General features: G+C 39.2%; 1 protein-coding gene across 1 annotated transcript in view; it reads left to right on the plus strand.

Moving 5' to 3' along the window:
- The window catches only part of LOC139736822 (integrin beta-1-binding protein 1-like), a 40438-nt gene extending 24595 nt beyond the window's left edge, over positions 1-15843 (plus strand). The window contains exons 4-7 of the mRNA XM_071647484.1: positions 4470-4600; positions 7281-7415; positions 8058-8201; positions 15443-15843. Coding sequence (XP_071503585.1) covers positions 4470-4600; positions 7281-7415; positions 8058-8201; positions 15443-15514 — 482 coding nt within the window. The 3' untranslated portion in view covers positions 15515-15843. The remainder of the gene's footprint in view (positions 1-4469; positions 4601-7280; positions 7416-8057; positions 8202-15442) is intronic.
- Positions 15844-18664: the final 2821 nt, after the last annotated feature.

Genomic DNA, 18664 nt, shown 5'->3' on the forward strand with positions numbered 1-18664 from the left:
ATACCGTGTGCACAGTCATACCAACGCTCGTCGACACTCCATCGAGGTCGAAACTATCCCGGATCTCCCCGGATCTCCCCGGACTTCAGCGGATCTCCCCGGATCACTGTGTACGAACTGTAGATCCTTGAGCATCCGTGTTTATATGTGACTGGGACTTAAAGATTTAAACTTGATCCTGGAAGGTCAGCTATAACTGTTCACAACAGCACTGAGTATACGAAACTCATAGTAACTAAATTGGATTGGATTGGATTGGATTGGATTGGATTGGATTGGATTGGATTGGATTGGATTGGATTGGATTGGATTGGATTGGATTGGATTGGATAGGATAGGATAGGATAGGATAGGATTGGATTAGATTGGATTAGATTGGATTGGGTTCAATTGGATTCAATCACGTTTGATCGGAAAGGATCAGATAGTATTGAATGGGATTGAATTGAATTGCTTTGAATAGAATTGGATTGGATTCTGTTAATTGCACAGAATACATTCAATGTAATACGCTCAGTCAGTGTAATAAAACTGTAGGTAGTATGCTTATACAGAAATTCACATAGTCAGGAGATTGAATAAAGCTGTTGGTTTGTTTTGAAATTGTTGTCTTTTTATCTAACAAGTGGAGTAGAGGATATCTATTTAAAGACAACCCACTCAGAATGTAGCAATTCACAGTTTCATGCCCTGCAAAAATGAATGGAACTCAGGCACACCATAACAGTCAAATTTTCATAGTCTAGGCAATTAATGTATAAGCCCAGCCTATGGCTGCTTTGGCATAGAGTGTACCAGCTGAATAATGTACACATCTTGCATGATGCCAGGCTTTGATCTACAATGTATTCATCGTGATGTGTAGCATGGATGTGTGTGTATGCATGTATGTTTGCATGTACACTATTATCCATCCTACAGGTAGATATAAGTTTTCAGAGCAGGTTCTTGTAAAGTAAGTTGCCTTCTTCTTCATCCCCTTCCTTTTGTAGGTTGCCAACAAAGTATTATTGAGTCAGAGTTTGAGTCTCATGGCAGTTCTGAGGACAGAGTTGTAGAGAGCTGTCTTTTCAGCATGTACTTGTACCCAGAAAATTCTGTTCCCAGAGCTTTAACCCATTGAGGACGGGTTGATTTTTCTACTACGTACACACGTACCCATAGACACTTGCCCGAGTATACCCGGGACTCGCCAACGGGTAAAACAAAAACCTACACAATGTAGCTTTAGTGCTTCAAAATAGCTCTGAAATGCGAGTTAATGATATAAACAACCAATGTACAACTGTTAATCTGTACAATCAATGTTTAAGTAAATTGTTAGATATACAAAATGTGAACAATACTGTGATAAAATTGTATCTAGAATAAACCACCAACATCTTACGGTTTATTGAGAAAAAATAGTAATATCTCCTGTATTTTAGGCTCTATTGTGAAATTTTTATGCAGTAGGTTGTTTTGTGATACAACTCCTTTTACATTATGCATCAAATGTGTTAAGTCAAACATTTTTTAAATCACTGCTTCCAATTGTAAATAGTTCCTTTAAACACCCTGCAACTCGTCATTGTGATATCAGTGGGATTAATATACCTACAAGTGTTTTTCATGCCACCTGCAAAACTGCTCTGAAAACGAACGAATCTTGAAATGTCTCTAAAAAATGTCTGGCTGAAGGTTTGTCCACACAGATCCAGCCGAGTGGGCCCTGTTTAGAGGAACCCATGGACTGTCGAGTGCACTCTTCAGTCGTAGGAGTAACAGCAGCGCAATCGGCAATCAGCCGAGGAGACACTGATCTCTCCCTCGCGTCGAGAGCCTAATAAGAGAAAGGGATCAGAGGAGGGGCGAATGCCTACCCCAATTTCCTCCAACAAGCCACCATCGCTCTCTCATTCTCTCTCGGCAGAGCCGAGGCGTCGAAACGCAGCCAGGAGAAACGACAAGAAGAACACAAAAATCTCAGGAAACCAAAACTTTTCAAAAGTACACTTTCAGAATCTTGTCCCATACAAGGGAGATGTGCAGCTGCTGTCGGAGTCGACCGTTGGGATTTCATGGCGAGCCGAGATTCTGCTGAGGACGATTTATATCTCCTGCGGTTATGCGGTCATTTGTGGTCCTTTTTTGTCTCGGCTGTCTGTTTCTGTTCTGAGTCTTCGTAGTTGCCATTTTTTGTCCCCCTCCTCGTCCCAAGAATTGTTTGAATTATAATGGACCACGTCTATTTCCAAGCTGTCCAAGAAACACCTGTTACAACTGTACATTATACTTGTAGGACTGCAGCTGGATATTGGCATTTTCAGACATTCCCAGTTGTTCTGATTTACAGACTTATCCTCGCCATAATCTCATTGATTTAATACAACTGTATTATAAGTCACAGTTTTCATGATCTCAAATTTGATTGAACTAGTATTTTAATCTAATATGAATCTGGTTGTTTGCAGAACAAAGCAAATTTGTTCAGTGTTTCTGCTTTAGTTCAGTGCCTTGCACTTTTATCTTCGTTATCAAATACTTTTTCTCTCTTTTGTTTTTTCAAAAACCAAAATAGCAACCACAAACCAACTTGAATTACAGTCCCTTGCACAAACACAACTGGCTATCTTGCAGAAAACTCTCTCAAGGTTATGTACATGTATGGTCATGCTCCCAAATAGGGACAACACAGATTTAAAGATCTTTGGTATACAATTTTGTACACAGATTCAGTGCCTGATTGCTTTTACCGAGTCTTCGTGTCTGTGTTTACTTCCAAGAGTATATGTAGGAAACAATGGAGATACATCAAATTGTAATCCCAGTTGAAATATGAATTTCCTTGTCTTCAAATATTGTACCACCAAATGTCAATCAAGAGTCTTTCAAATACCAAACTGAAATTCAGGCCCATTGTCCATACTGTCCCTTTTTTTACTAGTAGCATGACATCATAATACTTTTGTGGGTTATGTCATTAGGCACAGTGGATGTGCTCTTGTGCAGGAAGCTGTAGGCATGGGTTCGAGTCTCACAGGGTGGCTCCCCCTGCCCCCCCCCCCATCCCCCCCCCCCCCCCCCCCAGCTTGGTGCTCTGAATGAACAGTAGATGCATCTCAATTTGACTGTGTCCAGCTCATCCTTACCTATCACGCCGAAACATGCACAACATGTGGACACACTTTAATACACGTACGTGACACACTTTTTAGACACACACGTGTAAGGCACACACACGCATACACAGAGACACACATGCACCGAGGGGGGAAAAAAAAAGAGAGAAAGAGAAAGGCACAGATCCATATATACCGGGATGTTTCATCCATCACTTTATTAACCTTCTAATAGGAGTGGATAATTGCGTTCAGCCCAGACCCACCCCCTTCCTGTTACACTCCTAATCTCATTTGTACCTCATCCCCTGTGGAGAGGGAGGGAGGGGGGCAGGGATCTACCTCCAGTTTTACCCAGATCCAGAAGAATCTGAGCCAGAGAGAGTCGAACGGCTTCTCGGCTGGAACATGTGTGCCTCCGTCACGAGCACAGATATATCTCGATTTGCACTTGTCGCCGCGGAGAGCTAACGATAAGGAACGCTTCGCTCATCAGTAATTCAATCAGCATAATCATCATTTTTCTTCTTTTTTTTTTCGGGGAAGAAATGTGAGTGACTTCGGAACTGATTGATGTTGAGGCAAGTGGATCGATGGGGCGGGTGGGGATTTGAAATTGATACAAGCCTCTGAAGTCAGTTATAGCTTGATAGTATCAGTCAGCAAAGACGTGTGGATTAACTCACTGTGAGACACAAACTCCAAATGTCATAGGAGCTTGTGCTGCGTGTATGGATAGCTGAAAAGCGGCCCCCCCAAAAAAAAAGAAAAAAAGAAAAAAGAGAGAAATATTCACCCACATGATTTTTTTCATTTCTATGATTCCTCTTCATATTTCCTGGCCACCCAAGCTTAATATGTGAGCAATGAAGAAATGGTTTAGATAATGAGGATTTTAATGCATGGCTGCTTTTGTGAATGTGACTTGTACAGATATATATGCTTTTGATTTGCAGATATACTGTGTACAAAGTATTGTTTCTCCTTTTTTTGTTAACTTGACAGGTCATGTGCAGTGTATACAGGGATTTCAGCATCTTGCAGGGAATATGACAAGATAATGATTAATCTTTGGAAGATTTCAATACAGTACCTGTGCTAGCCTTTTTATGAACAGAAATTATGAAGTGCTCTTCCTTTTCCACAATGTTTCAGGGAGTATTTGTGACACAAAGATTTAAAAAAAAAGAGTCTGATTCACAATCTTTAGCACATTGTACAAGCTACTCAGTTTTGTAGTCATTTTGTAAACTACAGAGACACTATGTACAATGTAATCCCATGTTACATTTCGATTCATTTTTTTTTTCTTTTATGGAATAACACCCACTTTAGTTTCATAGATTTTTCCCCGCTTATTCTTTGCAGTTGTTCGGGACCCGCTGACTCTCTCTGTAGATTTCCTGGTGAGGTACGTTGGGATGATTGCCACAGCCCAGGGGCTTCAGCACTCACAAGAAGACCACCTAGACCTGATCCAGGCCCTAGACCAGGCACAGGTTTGGACCAATAAAGACTTTCTGCTATTCCAGCTTCAGGGCCTGCTCTGAATGGACCTGCATGTACAAGTACAACATAGTGAAGAATTGCTGTAGCCGTTTACTTTGTTCTATCCTTTTCAAAGAAATTCCAGGCCATAGACCAGGCCAAACTGAACCGAATCTAATGTTTCCTACCAAATTCCATCAATTCAGGGTAGCCTGAAGGCCCGGTTTACACCAAAGCTTTGCCATGGCCCAAGCTTGGCGTAAACAGTAATGTGAGTCCGAGCCGCGGCCCAATTTTAGCTACATTGTATGTACAGCCCCTTTTCTCTGATATATTATCAGAGACTCCAACCCAAAGCACCATCAGATCGGGAGATTCTCCCGCCTGAAACCCCTAGCAAACGGGAGACTCCAAGTTGATGTGTGCGAAGCTCAAAGTTCCCAGGGTTCTAGATGCTCTCTTTTGCTATCTAAGGCTTATTTTTTCAACACACGATAGCAATAAGTAAGAAATCCTTTTAAACGGGAGACACAGAGCCAGGGCGGGAGAAATTAAATCTCAAGCGGGAGAACGGGAGATCTTGAAAAAATGGGTTTTCGGCGGGAGATCTCCCGTCGAAAACGGGAGAGTTGGAGTCTCTGTATTATACATTGTGGGGCAAGTCGATCAGGTATTTAGTGTGAATTGGCCTATATAAAGGCATGTAGTGAAATATTTATGGAGGTCTTTCACCTTCTAGCTGTGATGCTTTAAACGTGGAGCCATGTCAGCATTGAAATGTGATGGCCAAGCCTGAACCGGTAAGATCTGAGTCTACGAGCCAAATATTATGTGAGGGATTACACTGTACAACTGTACTCGCACCATGTGGTTTTCGTCAGTTTATTTGTCACATGGCCTCACTAACTCTTCACACTCTTCAAAAGATTTGGCACCGATCTCCTGTTATGCCATTGTTGGCGAAATCCTCCATGGAGCGGTGCCATGAAGGAAGATTTTATATAAGAAAAAGAATCCCTCTTCAAGTATTTCCGTACCAAATCAAAAAGGAATTTTGCTGCATTAAAGTCACTATCTTGTCATCAGTGCATTGGCAGGCACCTCTAAATTTTTTGAGCATTTGAATTGAGATTCAGCAAATGTGACCTATCTTAATTATGGAAGAACACGTCCTTAATCAATGTTGAACAATGCATTGCTGCATGATAACATTTTTCTTCCAATATAGAACATGTACTGTAAAACACGATATTTTTGTGGCATGAAATTTTCGCAAATTTGAGCCAACGGCCTTTATCGAGGCATGACATTTTTGCATGTTGCCTCTGACCTTCTATGCATATAGTGTAGACAAGAACTTTCGCGTGCATTTTAATTTTGCAAATCTTGGCTCTCGCGAAATTCGCAAAATTAAAATGCACGCGAATATTCCTCATTTTACGTAGATTACAAGTTTTGTAGAATGAGCTAACACCCTCAGGTTCCTAAAAAAAAGGCTCCTCAAAAATTCTGCAGTCGAAGTGAACAGAGGAACAGAATGCTCAAATCAAAGAGGATTTTTACTCTACCTGACACACTAGGAAATGTAGGATACAATAATGGCAATGTACAGTCCATTGTTTGTGATTGATATACGTACAACTGTATAAAGCGAGTATGATGTTATGGGGCAGTGCTCTTTTATCACAGTTTGGAGTAAAGATCAGATAGGACATAATGAGACTTAGGCCTCATGGGGCAGATACATGGGACTTCATGGGACAAGGACAGACAATTGTACATTGTGCAAGTTGACACAGCAGCAAGTGAAGTTGTGTTCAGAAGTGCTCACACCACACATTGGTCATGTAATTTGATAGGAGAGCTATTAATTGGGGAGCTGTCATAATATAAAGCAGGAAGTAACAGGAGAGGCCCCCCTTGGAGGCCCCCTCCCCTTTTTAGGAGCGAAGGGTTTGCCAGTAATTATAGTGACATACATACAGGGTAGCATCCTAGGAGCTTCAGTGGTTCACTGGATGGTCCGTCTGCTTTAGATAATGCAGGTTCTTGGTTTAATTCGTAGGAGGAGTCAGACCCATTAGAAGTCTTCTCCATTTTCATTTCATTTGATTGATTATCTTTAAAGCAACAACCTGGGTTTTCTAGGGGGTCAACATTTGCTTTTGTACTTATCTTTTAAAAATCATGAGAGTGCAGTGTGTAAAAACAATTTGCTACTCGGTATGCAACTAGGGTGTATAAATCTTTGTAATTTACTATGCAAAGAATAGGAAATACAAGAATGAAATAAGTGTTTGTTGATTATCGTACTTGAGAATTAAAAGTCTTGTAAATTATCATGCAATTTATTATGTTCCTTAAAAAGAATGTGGAGAAAAGTTGAGGAGGTTGAATATACGTACATTGTACATGTAGCCTGTAGGATTAATGCATCAAAATTCATAAAAGACAACTGTACATGTATGAAGAGAAACACAAGAAAGGAAAAAACAATTTACATTAATCTTTAATCTGCTTGAATATCACTGCTAAAATAAAGAGTCCATGTGGATGTACAAGATGTAGATTTTACTCAGTAGATGACAAGCTTTGCTTTATCATCCATCCTTGCTGTAACTGTAACTCTCCCTTTCTTTGAGGTGAATGTCACTTTGAATATTAAAAGGTGTTAATCTGCACCCTCAACAGATGGATGGTCAGTTCAAGTTTGCAGAGAATGACCAGGACTTTGTCACGCTCAACCTCTCCAAGTACGGCATGAAGATAGTGGAGAAACTTCCTCAGGACCGGTATCAGGTTCCACCTGGCATGAGACCGCCACAGGTAGGTTGGGCAGGATATCCCCCCCCCCCCCCCTCCTCCTCCCCATTTTGTTCCACAACATATTCTCCTGCGACAATTGCTCCCATGAAATATTTCAACGCTAAGCCAAACATAAATTCTACCCACAAACATTTTGTAAACCTAACCCTAATCCTAATCCCTACACCAGACTAAACCTAAAGCCCTATTACAATCCTAGCCGTAAACCCGAAGTCGTTGGAGAAAATATTAAAGACCAAAGCAATAGTTGCAAGAGCAAACGCTGTGTCACCCACTTTTATCCTGTCTATTGAACCATTAGTAATTGAACCGCCAGAAACCTCCCGTCAAGATTACTCACTAAAACGCCTGAAACGTGTCTGCTTTTTTTATGCTTTACTATTTTCATTGTCTTCATATAGAATATATGTTAAAATTACATAGTGTACAGCGGAATTGTAAATACTGATATTGATGATGTAAATATAGTCTTTCAATTCTATTCTTATCACCCCCCAGGGGAGACAGTAGAGTTTGACATTAGCGTTACCTCTCCTCTTTATTTCTTTCATTATACCCTTCTCCAATGCCACACTTCCGTATCCCTCCCCCCCCCCTCCCAAAAAAAAAAAACTATCATAATGATGATGAACACGAATACAGGTAGTACGTTGGAGACATGGTCTGGTAGAAATCATCCGCGCCGTCCACTACGAGGACAGCTTGGGCCGGCAGTTGATGGCGGTCAAGCTTGGTCAAGAGGGGGAGGAGGTCTACGACTGTCTACTGTTTGAATGTACTCACCAGGTAAGCGATGTGTGAGGGTTCAATTTCTCTTGTGTGACACGGTGGTCCCACCTGGCCTTATGTACTGGTCCTTACTAGTGTCATGTGAATTTAATGAGGTTAGTATACAAATAATGCTCAAGTGAGATTGTGTTTAATTAGTGGAGATGCAGCACATTCAAGAGCATGTACAATGGTGCAACATTTTGCATGATATTGTGATACCTTTGAAAGTGTGCTGCATTTCCCTTATTACATCACAAACTTAAACCTGTGCATTATTTGTTTTATAAAGTGGGTTTGTGGACTATGATATTGGCTGGTAAAACGTATTTCAGTACAATAGGGCCACTCGTCGATTTGGTTGTGCCTACGACTATGTGAATCAAAGCGATTGCTAACCCAATGAGGATGGGCTGATTTTGCTACAACACACATTTCCCATAGACACCAGCCCGAGTATACTCCGGACTTGTCCTCAACGGCTTTACAAGGTTCGTGCTGCATGCACAGGTCACAGCTACACTGTACATGTATCTGCCGTAAAATACGACACAGTGCTGTTATGCTTTCTTGCACCCTTTTTGCACTCCAGTGCATTAGTGAACAAATGCAGAAAGCACAAGCGACTCCTTTCAGCAGTATTGAACCCGTTTTGTAATATTGTTCACCTTTACAGTTTGTGTGTATGTGGGTATTAAAGTGTCCACACTGCTCCTTTAAGATATATAAACTGGATTATCGCCTTCCTTTGTTCGAAAAGTTGGAGTCCCATCTGCAGCAGAATTAGAGGCATGCCCACCCATGGGTCCCGTGCGTGAAGATCTGGTTTGTGCCACCAAGTGTTTGGCCACGTTGCCAAGGGGTAGGTGTGCTCACGCCCCGATCATGGCGAGGATCCTTCTTGGGAAGTCCTGCGCACGTGAAGCGGCGCGGAGATATCGAATCCTTCTGTGGTCAAAACCGTTCCCAAGAATTTTATTGGTGATTCGTCCGTCTCAGCCTCCAGATGTATTCCTCCTAATGCACTGCAGAGTCAAACATGCCCATGAGTCAGTTTTTACATTCAACTTCTGGGCGTAGACACCGAATATTCTCAGTGTACTGTGAGACGACATCAAGCCATTTAAAGACAAAGAGTCTGCTGATTTTCTTTGTGTGTGTGTGTGTGTTTGTGCATTTTCTCCTGTTTTCATCACATCGACAGGTGTTTGTCCCATGCTCTCTGTCTCTCTCTCTCTGTTCTCTGTACAAAACAGAGCCAAAAAGTAGCGATAAAGATATTTGTTAAACTAATGATGATGATAATAGTTGTCATGACACCTGTATATATGCATTATTATGATATCGACATTAATATTGTAAATATTGTATAGTCATCATTGTTACCATCATTATGAAATAATAATGGTAGTATTAGGAAATAGTAATGGTGTCTACAAGCACGAAACACCTGACTGTAAAGAGAAGGAATATGCCCTATTAAACACACATTTGCAATCAGGAATTGAATCACCAAATCTCAAGATCTGATTGAAGACCGTGTCTTTGAGTATTATTTTCATTGAGAACTGAAAGAAAGAGCATGATACTGCCATAGAGGTTAATTCAAGGGTAAGGAAATAAATTAATAAAAAAATCATTGACTCCTTAGTTGGAATATGTGTGGATACTCTGATTTTTTAACTTGAATTTAATTTTTTTCTAAACTGATCACCTGAGGGCTTAGAACTGTTTTGAATTAAGAGGACAAAAATATAAAATACACTGTACTAAATCTAGATGTTTGACAAACAGCATGGTGGAAGAGAGATGTAGGTTTAAGAGGGATTAAGGTGTAGGACTGATAAATTCTTGCCTGAATTCAAAAGGTTCTTTTTCCATTTAATTCTTAAGCACCCAAGTCCGCACTTTCCCCCCTCGGGAGGCGGAGAGTAGGGCTCCAGTGCCGAAATCTGGGGTTCGAAACATAACATCCCTGTCCCATCTCCATGCATTAAAATATCCTGCAGCGGCGATCGCTATCACTCGTTGATACGTCGAGCTGACTCAGCCGCCCAGCGTACCCACTCTCCCAATTTCTCTCCACGCTTCGCGGGCTTTTACTGTCTTTCTCCAAGCCTTCCCATCGTTTCGCTTTCCTGCGTCTTTTATGTTTCCTGTCAGGGAGTTGAGACAAATTTTCCCCCTCCCCCCCCCCCCCCAACAGCGTGTGCCAAGTTTTGAAAATGTTTGTTTAATTACCGACCCTCTTACCAAGTTCCATGATAAGTGATAGTATCTTTATGTCTTCCTGGCAGTATGATCGGAAGTTATGTGTGCATGTCTCTTCTATAGTTGTCATATGGGCAATTCCACGGTAACTAGGACACAGGTGCCAAAAATTCAAAATGATATTTGTTTCAAACACCATACATTTTCAGACAGTACTTGAGTTGAAGTTTTAAGAATCATTATGTTTTTCAATAAAAGTGGCCATTTTGATTTTCAAAATGGCTGCCAAAATATGCCTATAACTCAATGGTGAAAAGAGTGGATTGTGGCATAACTTACTCTCTGTATATCCACTTTATTAGTACTCTAAACAACAATCTTTTATATGTATGCAGTTACCAGAGAAGTCTTTTACCACACGATAGAAAAAAAAGCTGGTTGCTTTAAAGAAATTGATAAAAACTTTTAATTACTTTGACAATGATGGATGTAACGTCAGTTACCAAAAACAAGGAATTTTAAATTTTATTCATCAAAGAAAGTGAGCTTTATGATGTAACTTGGGATTTCTAATGTATGCCCAATTGCCTTCATTTCAATATCAGAAATAAGGATACTTGGCATACTGGAGAGTCAAAATGATCACTACAAAATGTGTAACGTCAGTTACCGAAACGTCATACACGAGTATGTAACGTCAGTTACCATGACAGTAATTATAACTGAGGCAAAATTTTTGACTTTTGGCCATTTCAATACATCTGGGAAGTCAACTTACAACAAAGAGCAGCAATCCCTTTCATAGGGAATGACGTCATTGCCATGGTATGTCCATGAATATATTTTTTTCATTTTATTTTATTTCTAAATTTATTTATTCATTCATTTACCATGATTATCTTTTTTTTTTTGGGGGGGGGGGGAAGGGGGCTTGAGCTTTCGATTTTTGATTCAGCACAAGTTTAAGGCTAAATCATCTGGAAGTTTAGTTTGCCACATGTAGTATATGCACTCAAATTAGTACATTCCCAGTCCTATGGGATGATAAAGCTACCAAAGTTTGTAGGCCTAATCAGTGACATGATTGTTTTTTATAGAAAAGGTGGTTAACGTGCAAACTTGTGCACAGCTTTATACCAACAGCTACAATCTTCACCAATGTTTGCTTTTGCCAGCATTTTTCTTTTTTTTTCTGGAAACTTAGTGAAGTTTCTACCTCAAGGCAAATGCACAAACAGATATTTCTTCTCTTGCACTTAAATGTCTGGTGTAGTTAACATGGCGCATCTTGTATTATGGTACGTAAGGCATGTACTCATTACTGTTTGAAACTTGACACTGATGTTGCTCAAAGTGAGAGGGGATTCTAGGGTTTAAAAAAAAATTGTTCATACAGTGTGTATTTGTTGATTACTTTATTCTATTCATGCAGGGATATTTTGTAATACAATACATGATAATTATGAACAGGAAGATTTTTTTTTTTTATATTGATCTTAGAATTCTTTCGTTGCAAAGTCCGATTTCTTGGTATCTGGAATGTATTTGCAAGCCGTGATATATCAGTGTAAAGGAAAAGAAAACCAGTTCAATTACTTCAAGCAAGGAATAGTGTAAACCAATAATGCTCTTTTGACCAAAAAAGCATTTATTTTTCTTCTTCACAGAGAAATATTAAAAGTGCTACACTTTTCATTTAGATTGATGATGGAGACCTTTTTTTTATTTATGGCCCCAACAATGCCTTGAAGGAGAAGGAGTAAAATAAAGAAAAGGAGAAGAAATATATCACAATAGATTTCATACATATTTATGCATATTTATGAGTTGATAAGTGTGTTTTCCCCATGACCTGAAATATATTTTGATTTTTTGATTTTTTTTTTCAAGCAAAAAAAATGTCTATGTTTTGTGTAAAGGTATTATGGGTGGAGCACTCTAGATATAGAAAATTTCCTGTTCATTAAATAAAAATAAAAAAAAACCCTTAGTCATGTCAATTATGCATGTATTTATACTTGGAACTGCTTAATCTATTAATGGCTCTGTGTAATCATAAATGTTGAATTAGAATTCAATCTTAAGACAAATGTCAAGAAATATCCTCTTGTGCATTTACTTTATTTTTGCCCAACTGTGTTATGGCATGGGGGGGGGGGGGGGGGGGGGGTTGCCCCCTAAGGACCCAACCCATTTGTGTCTTTAGATTTTGTTTTAATTTGTTGCTAAGTAGTTGCATGGGATTGATACTGGTATATTGCAGCAGTATAATAACCTGTTAAAGAAATTAGTTCTCTGTAAACCCCATGGCAAAGTATGTGTAACGTCAGTTACGTAACGTCAGTTACTGACATGTTTACCTTTAAGTTTTCATAGAACACAAAGAAAATGGACTAATGTTTCATCTCATTTGTGTATTTATGACTGATGAACCAAGGTATGACTCCATATCAAACAAATCATTCTGAATGGTCAGAATTATGAAAAATCACAAAGCTATTCCCAATCATGATTTTGCATGTGTAAACCCTATGGCAAATGTAAGCGTAACGTCAGTTACGTAACGTCAGTTACCGTCATGCCTTCATTGAAACTTGCATGGTGCTAAAAGGAGACAACTAAAGTGCACATTATTTTGCACACCTGTTCCTAAGAACCTAAGTGTATTGCCATATTAAACACATAAAGGTTAAAAGTCAGGGACATGAGATATTTCCATTTAAATCTACACCATAAATTCCCATGTCCTTTTTCCGTAACGTCAGTTACCGACACATTTTCACTTGCTATGTGATAAGAAATGCAGTTTGAGAGAAAAACTTTCCACCTATTTCTTCATTCTCATGAACTCATTCATCAATGCTAATTGCAAGCCCCAGGTGCTTTCATTCACAAAACTACAAGGTAAACAATTTCATGAAAATCCTTACGCGTAACGTCAGTTACCGTGGAATTGCCCATATGTCTTTCCACAAATTTCCATCTTTTTAAAGTCATTGCTCTATTTTCTTTCTTTTTTAAACATTGCTTTCCATCATTCATCGCAATATTTCATGGAAAAAGATAATTACCATGACTCCAGTTTTCCCTCACATGTCAAATATGTGACCACCCAGAATTAAAGGCACTGTTTACCATCGGGAGCAGTGATTTAAAATTTTGTGGAATTATCACATTTGATGCATATGTATGTACTGTATGTAGTTCAGTTGTAAACTCAAAACATCCTAACATTAAAAATTTGGCAGTAACATCGCAAATATAAGGAGATATCACTATTTTTTTTTCAATAAACCATAACTGTATATGGTTTAATCTAGAAACAATTTTAAGAAAAGTTTTTAAGAAAAAATTTCAACCGTCCTATTGAGGCTGCATAATAATCAGAAATTGAACTTGATGGGAAAATTAGAATTTCTCATTCCACAGTACAAAGCAATGGGGGAAGGGGAAGAGCTTACATATTATGATGTCAGGAAATTGCCAATTTGTGTCTGATAATCACAACTTCCAAAAAGTCATTGCTTTCTTTAAGAATTGGCTCAAACTTTTTTGCAGTCCTGCTCTTCCTATTTTTCTGCTTATATTCACACAAACTAATTTGCAGGGCGAGCTTTCCCTTTAACCCATAGCCTACACAGACCAATTTGTGGATTCTTTGGTGCGGTCACAGATCACCAATACAAAAGTGACCCCACAAGTCAGTTCTCTCTTTTTACCATGTCTGAAAAATTATACTTTAAGCTTTATACTGATATATTTGGGTTTTTTTCAGACCTTCAAGATGCAGCATAGATATTTACTGTAAGACGAGAAATGTTCGCGTGCATCTTAATTTCGCGAATTTCGCGAGCGCCAAGATTCGCAAAATTAAAATGCACGCGAAATTTCTTATCTACACTAATGCATTGAACGCAAGAGGCAATTTCTTGCCACGATAAAGGCCGTCAGCTCCAATTCGCGAAAATTTCGTGCCGCGAATATATCATGTTTTACAGTAACTCGTTGAGGATGAGCTGATTTTGCTATATCACACATTTCCTGTAGACACCTGCCTAAGTATACTCGGGACTTGTCCTCAACGGGTTGAGGAAATTTAACTTTTTAAATAATGATTTGAATGCACATTAACACTTTGTGCCATATCTGCATGCCCAGCTCAGTCGATGGGTTTGCCAATTTCACATATTTTGCTCATATGTACAATGTATAACCACACACGGACCAAATTGTTTTTAACCTGTTGAGGACGAGCTGATTTTGCTACAACACGCAGTTCCCCGAGACTCTTGCGCGAGTATACTCGGGACTCATCTTCAATGGGTTGAACACTGGCCATTCGCAAGAAAAGTAACCATAGCCTTGTCATAAACTGTACATCACAGCAAAGCGTGCAATTTACTCTGCAGCTTTGCTGTACTGCATTTTGAGCATAAATGCTTCCGCAAAAAGTTACATGGAAGGCTTTGAAACAAGAATGTTTTCGAAAAGTGCCCATGCTTAGTGGTAACAGAATAATGGTGCACACAGGAGATATACACCATGGCACCCAAATGGTTAAAAGTCTGTCAGTCGACAAATTTGTACAAGGATTTTTATTGATGATGTGCACTGGAGGTGATTGAGTTGTTGAACAGAGCTAGTGATAAGTGATGACTTTCACTAAATATCACTAATTACTTGGTGGTGCAATATTGAGTAAACTCTTCAGCAGATCATGATTTGCCCAATGTGCATATTTGATTACGACTTACGTGTACACTAATAGCACTGTTTGCAAAACAGTGTTACAGTTTTAAGTTTAGTTGTATTATCCTTTGATCAAGTTTGATGAAACGGTCATTGAAATATTTTTTTTTCCCTCTATGTTTTGAAATCAACATGGACATGGAGTGTTTCACTTTAGATTGCTTTGATATACTCTATGTTCTGTACTCAATATGATATTCATGTCTCCCCACAAGTCACCAACATCAGTCGTGAAGGATTTTGCGTCCTTTTGTTTCACTGCACTTTTCTTTTCTGGGTTTTTCTCCTTTCATCTTCAGCCCCAGGCGACGCAGATCTGCAAATGTCTGGAGCTGCTCTTTAACGCGGTGTGCCAGTTCACGCCCCTCTGAGTTAACGAAGGTGTACAGTCAGCCCCGACTTTGTGCTAACTCCCGACCCCTCCTCCTGGCATGGGTAGAGTTCTGCTTTTCCCCCCGTCGTGAGTGGCGGACCTAAGAACCAGCACAGTGCAGCATTGGAGGACAAGATCAAGCCCTATGCCTCAGCGAGGCTCCAAACGCGAAGCTTAGTCACATCGTGTTTTCTCTACTATGATACCCAGAAGAACGGATCCAGTTGTAGTGTCACAGAAAAACTGTGAAAGATATTGTGGTATTGTTGTTGTTATTGATGATGATGGTGTTGTTGTTGTTGTTGTGGTCAACCCCTACAATTGTATATGGAGTCCATTTTTTTTTTCATTGTGATATAGAGAATCTGGGAAACTTTATTTTCAATGTTAGATCTCCGGCAGTCCAGATAAATTCAAAAGACTGTGGGCCGTATCATAGGTGTTAAGATGGTACTGTAATAACACTTGCCTGTACTACTTGAAGTATACATATTACTTTTGTTTTGTAGAAATTCTATAGTTTCCCTCCTTGGTTTTGCTTGCTTTTGTTTTTTTTTTTTCCCTATGACATCAGCAGTGATTTTTCTTCTTTTGATTTCAAGCATGAATCCACACATGGATCAATTGGAGATACTTTTACAGAGATGCCAGCTGTTACATTTTTTTTTTTTGTTTAATATTACATGCAGTATTTTGTACTGCTTGTTACCAAAAATATGGCAAGTTTCTAGTTTCAGTAGTCGTTGGCTTATTCATGAACAAGGATGCCTCCTTTTTTTTTTACTATGTATTTTGTGCCAAAAGCTGACAGCTAGCAAGATGAGAACAATGTTATTCTCGACTGTACTGCGTTTCTGCGGTGGATGGGATCATGCAGTGCTTTCAATTCTATTTTTTAAGTGTGAACAGGCCAGGCACTGTGAGGCCTTGCATTTGCTGCTCCCAGACCACCCAAAGAGGGGGCTATACTAGCCAGGTGAACTAGAAACATTGGATGGCTGGTATTTCCAAGTTCCTGAAACGTAGGGTTGCATATTATGAAGAAAAGATTGCAAAGATTTTGTTTTTTTATTCCCCCCCCCCCCCCCCCCAAGAAAAAATAAGTATATAAAATGTATTAATAACTCTTGCATTGTCAATTACTGCACTTTGCATACTTGATCAGGTTTTTAGTTTTCTCCTGTGGTTATCCCAGGTTCTAGGGTAGGCAGCAGGCAGTTATAAATGGTTGTGAAGGCAAGATAAAAAACTATAGAAAAAAATTCCTAGAACTTGCCAGTAACTTACCTAACATTGCAATCACTCGAGTTCATACAGATTAAAGTTGAGCAATATGTACTTAAAACAATCAGTTACGTATATTGGTTTTGTAAACAGCACTATTTTTGACAAAAGAATTGTCCCCGAATTGAAATAGATGTTGAGACACTAGTCATATTGTTGTGGAAAAATCTGAGAGTGATGGAAGTGACAATGGATTATATAGTGTTTCCTTTCTTGATGTTTTCGCTGCCACGGAACAGAGTAAAACCAAATATGTCGAGGGACTGTCTTTCAATCATAACAACCCAGCCCCCTTTCTAAATAACAGAAGAGCAAGAAGGATGTACAGAATGATTTTGGAAGTTTAGAGAAGAATGTCCGAAATATTTGGTGATGTCAGCTGTGTGTTTAGCCATAAGGAATGAGAGAATTCTTGAAATTTTCCTTCCACTTTCTCGCGTCTTCCATTCGCCTTTAAAAATGAGATAGTCTCATTATAGATGTTTGTGTGGCAAGGTTTTTCTATGCATTGGAATTCTTGGATTATTTATCTACGTGCTTCCCACGATTTAGTGTTACATCCATTGAGTGTATGCTGCTTGAAGAGTCCTTCACAACCATTTGCCATTGAGGGATGACTGCATGTTGAACATTGAATAGAATCTTCTAGAACTGGTCTTTTGTCTGACTTTGCCCATTGAAGATCTCACAATGAATTACTACTGCACTGACACACACATCGGCCTCTTAGAGAAAGTAGCTTTTTCACTGTGAGAACTTTGAGAACCGAATAGAAAATTATATTTCCATGTGATAATTCCGGAGTTGCTTCCTATCAAAAATCACCTCACAATACAAATCAGAAGAGCTTGACATGAGTAAAATGGTTTGCTGAATGCCTGAAAATGAAATTGATCTCAGCAGCGTAAATAGAGAGTGCCATTGTTGGAATTTTTCGCCTGCGTCCTCTGAGATGCCTTGAAATTTTAGGGGTTGTTGAGTTCATTTGTGTCAAAGTGTGATGAGTATGTTTACTGATGATATTATGAGGAAAGTAGAATCTGATGATTGCGTCCATGAAGAATTTAATGAGAAACACAGCAGTGCTGCGGTGAGCGATTTTGTCCAAGTGTCGCTGATGATTGTGAAAACATTTTGATATTTTTGGGTATGTGACTGTGTGTTTGTGTGTAAACGTGGAGGGTGTGATGATGAGTGTGTTTCTAATCTTCTTGTGTGCTTTCTTTCTCTGCAAGCACACTTCAGTCTGTGCTTTGTCAGAAACCTATGTGTCCTGTGAGATTCTTGTAAATAGAAACAAACGTGAGAAGTACTGTCCAACTTAACTTTTTTTGAAGGAAATATGATGGAAATGCATTGCCTTGCTCATTTGTTAATCTGTGTAAATACTTACTGAGTTTTATTCATGCACTGATGTACTTAAAAAAAACAAAAAAACAAAAGCAGAAATGACAGAGAATAGTTCTTAGTTAGGAAAATATCTGAAATCATATGCCTGAGTAGGCAAAGAATCAACAAGGTTGTCATTGGTATAGAGAGTTTGGCCAAATAGGCAGAGCTGAAGATGTATGCTGTTTACTGGTACAATGAATATCATCTAAACTGGAATGTTGACTCACACTTATCGAAGATGCGTGACTAGAGTGACTCTGTACTTATGTGTTAGTGTCAAGTCTAGCTTTAGGAAGATGTGGTATGATAGAGATATATTTATGAATATGATACCTATGTATTTTGTATTGTACTCATATGAGAGCTCTAGCAGACTAGTATTTTTATGTCAGAAGTCTTCCATGATAGGTTTAGTTTAAGGAGAAGTCAGAGAATCGGGGAAAACGGAAACACACACACACACCCACAAAAG

The sequence above is a fragment of the Diadema antillarum genome, unplaced genomic scaffold (assembly GCF_040938485.1).
Source record: "Diadema antillarum isolate AM-2024a unplaced genomic scaffold, OU_Dant_1.0 seq00000663_RagTag, whole genome shotgun sequence".
NCBI lineage: Eukaryota > Metazoa > Echinodermata > Echinoidea > Diadematoida > Diadematidae > Diadema > Diadema antillarum.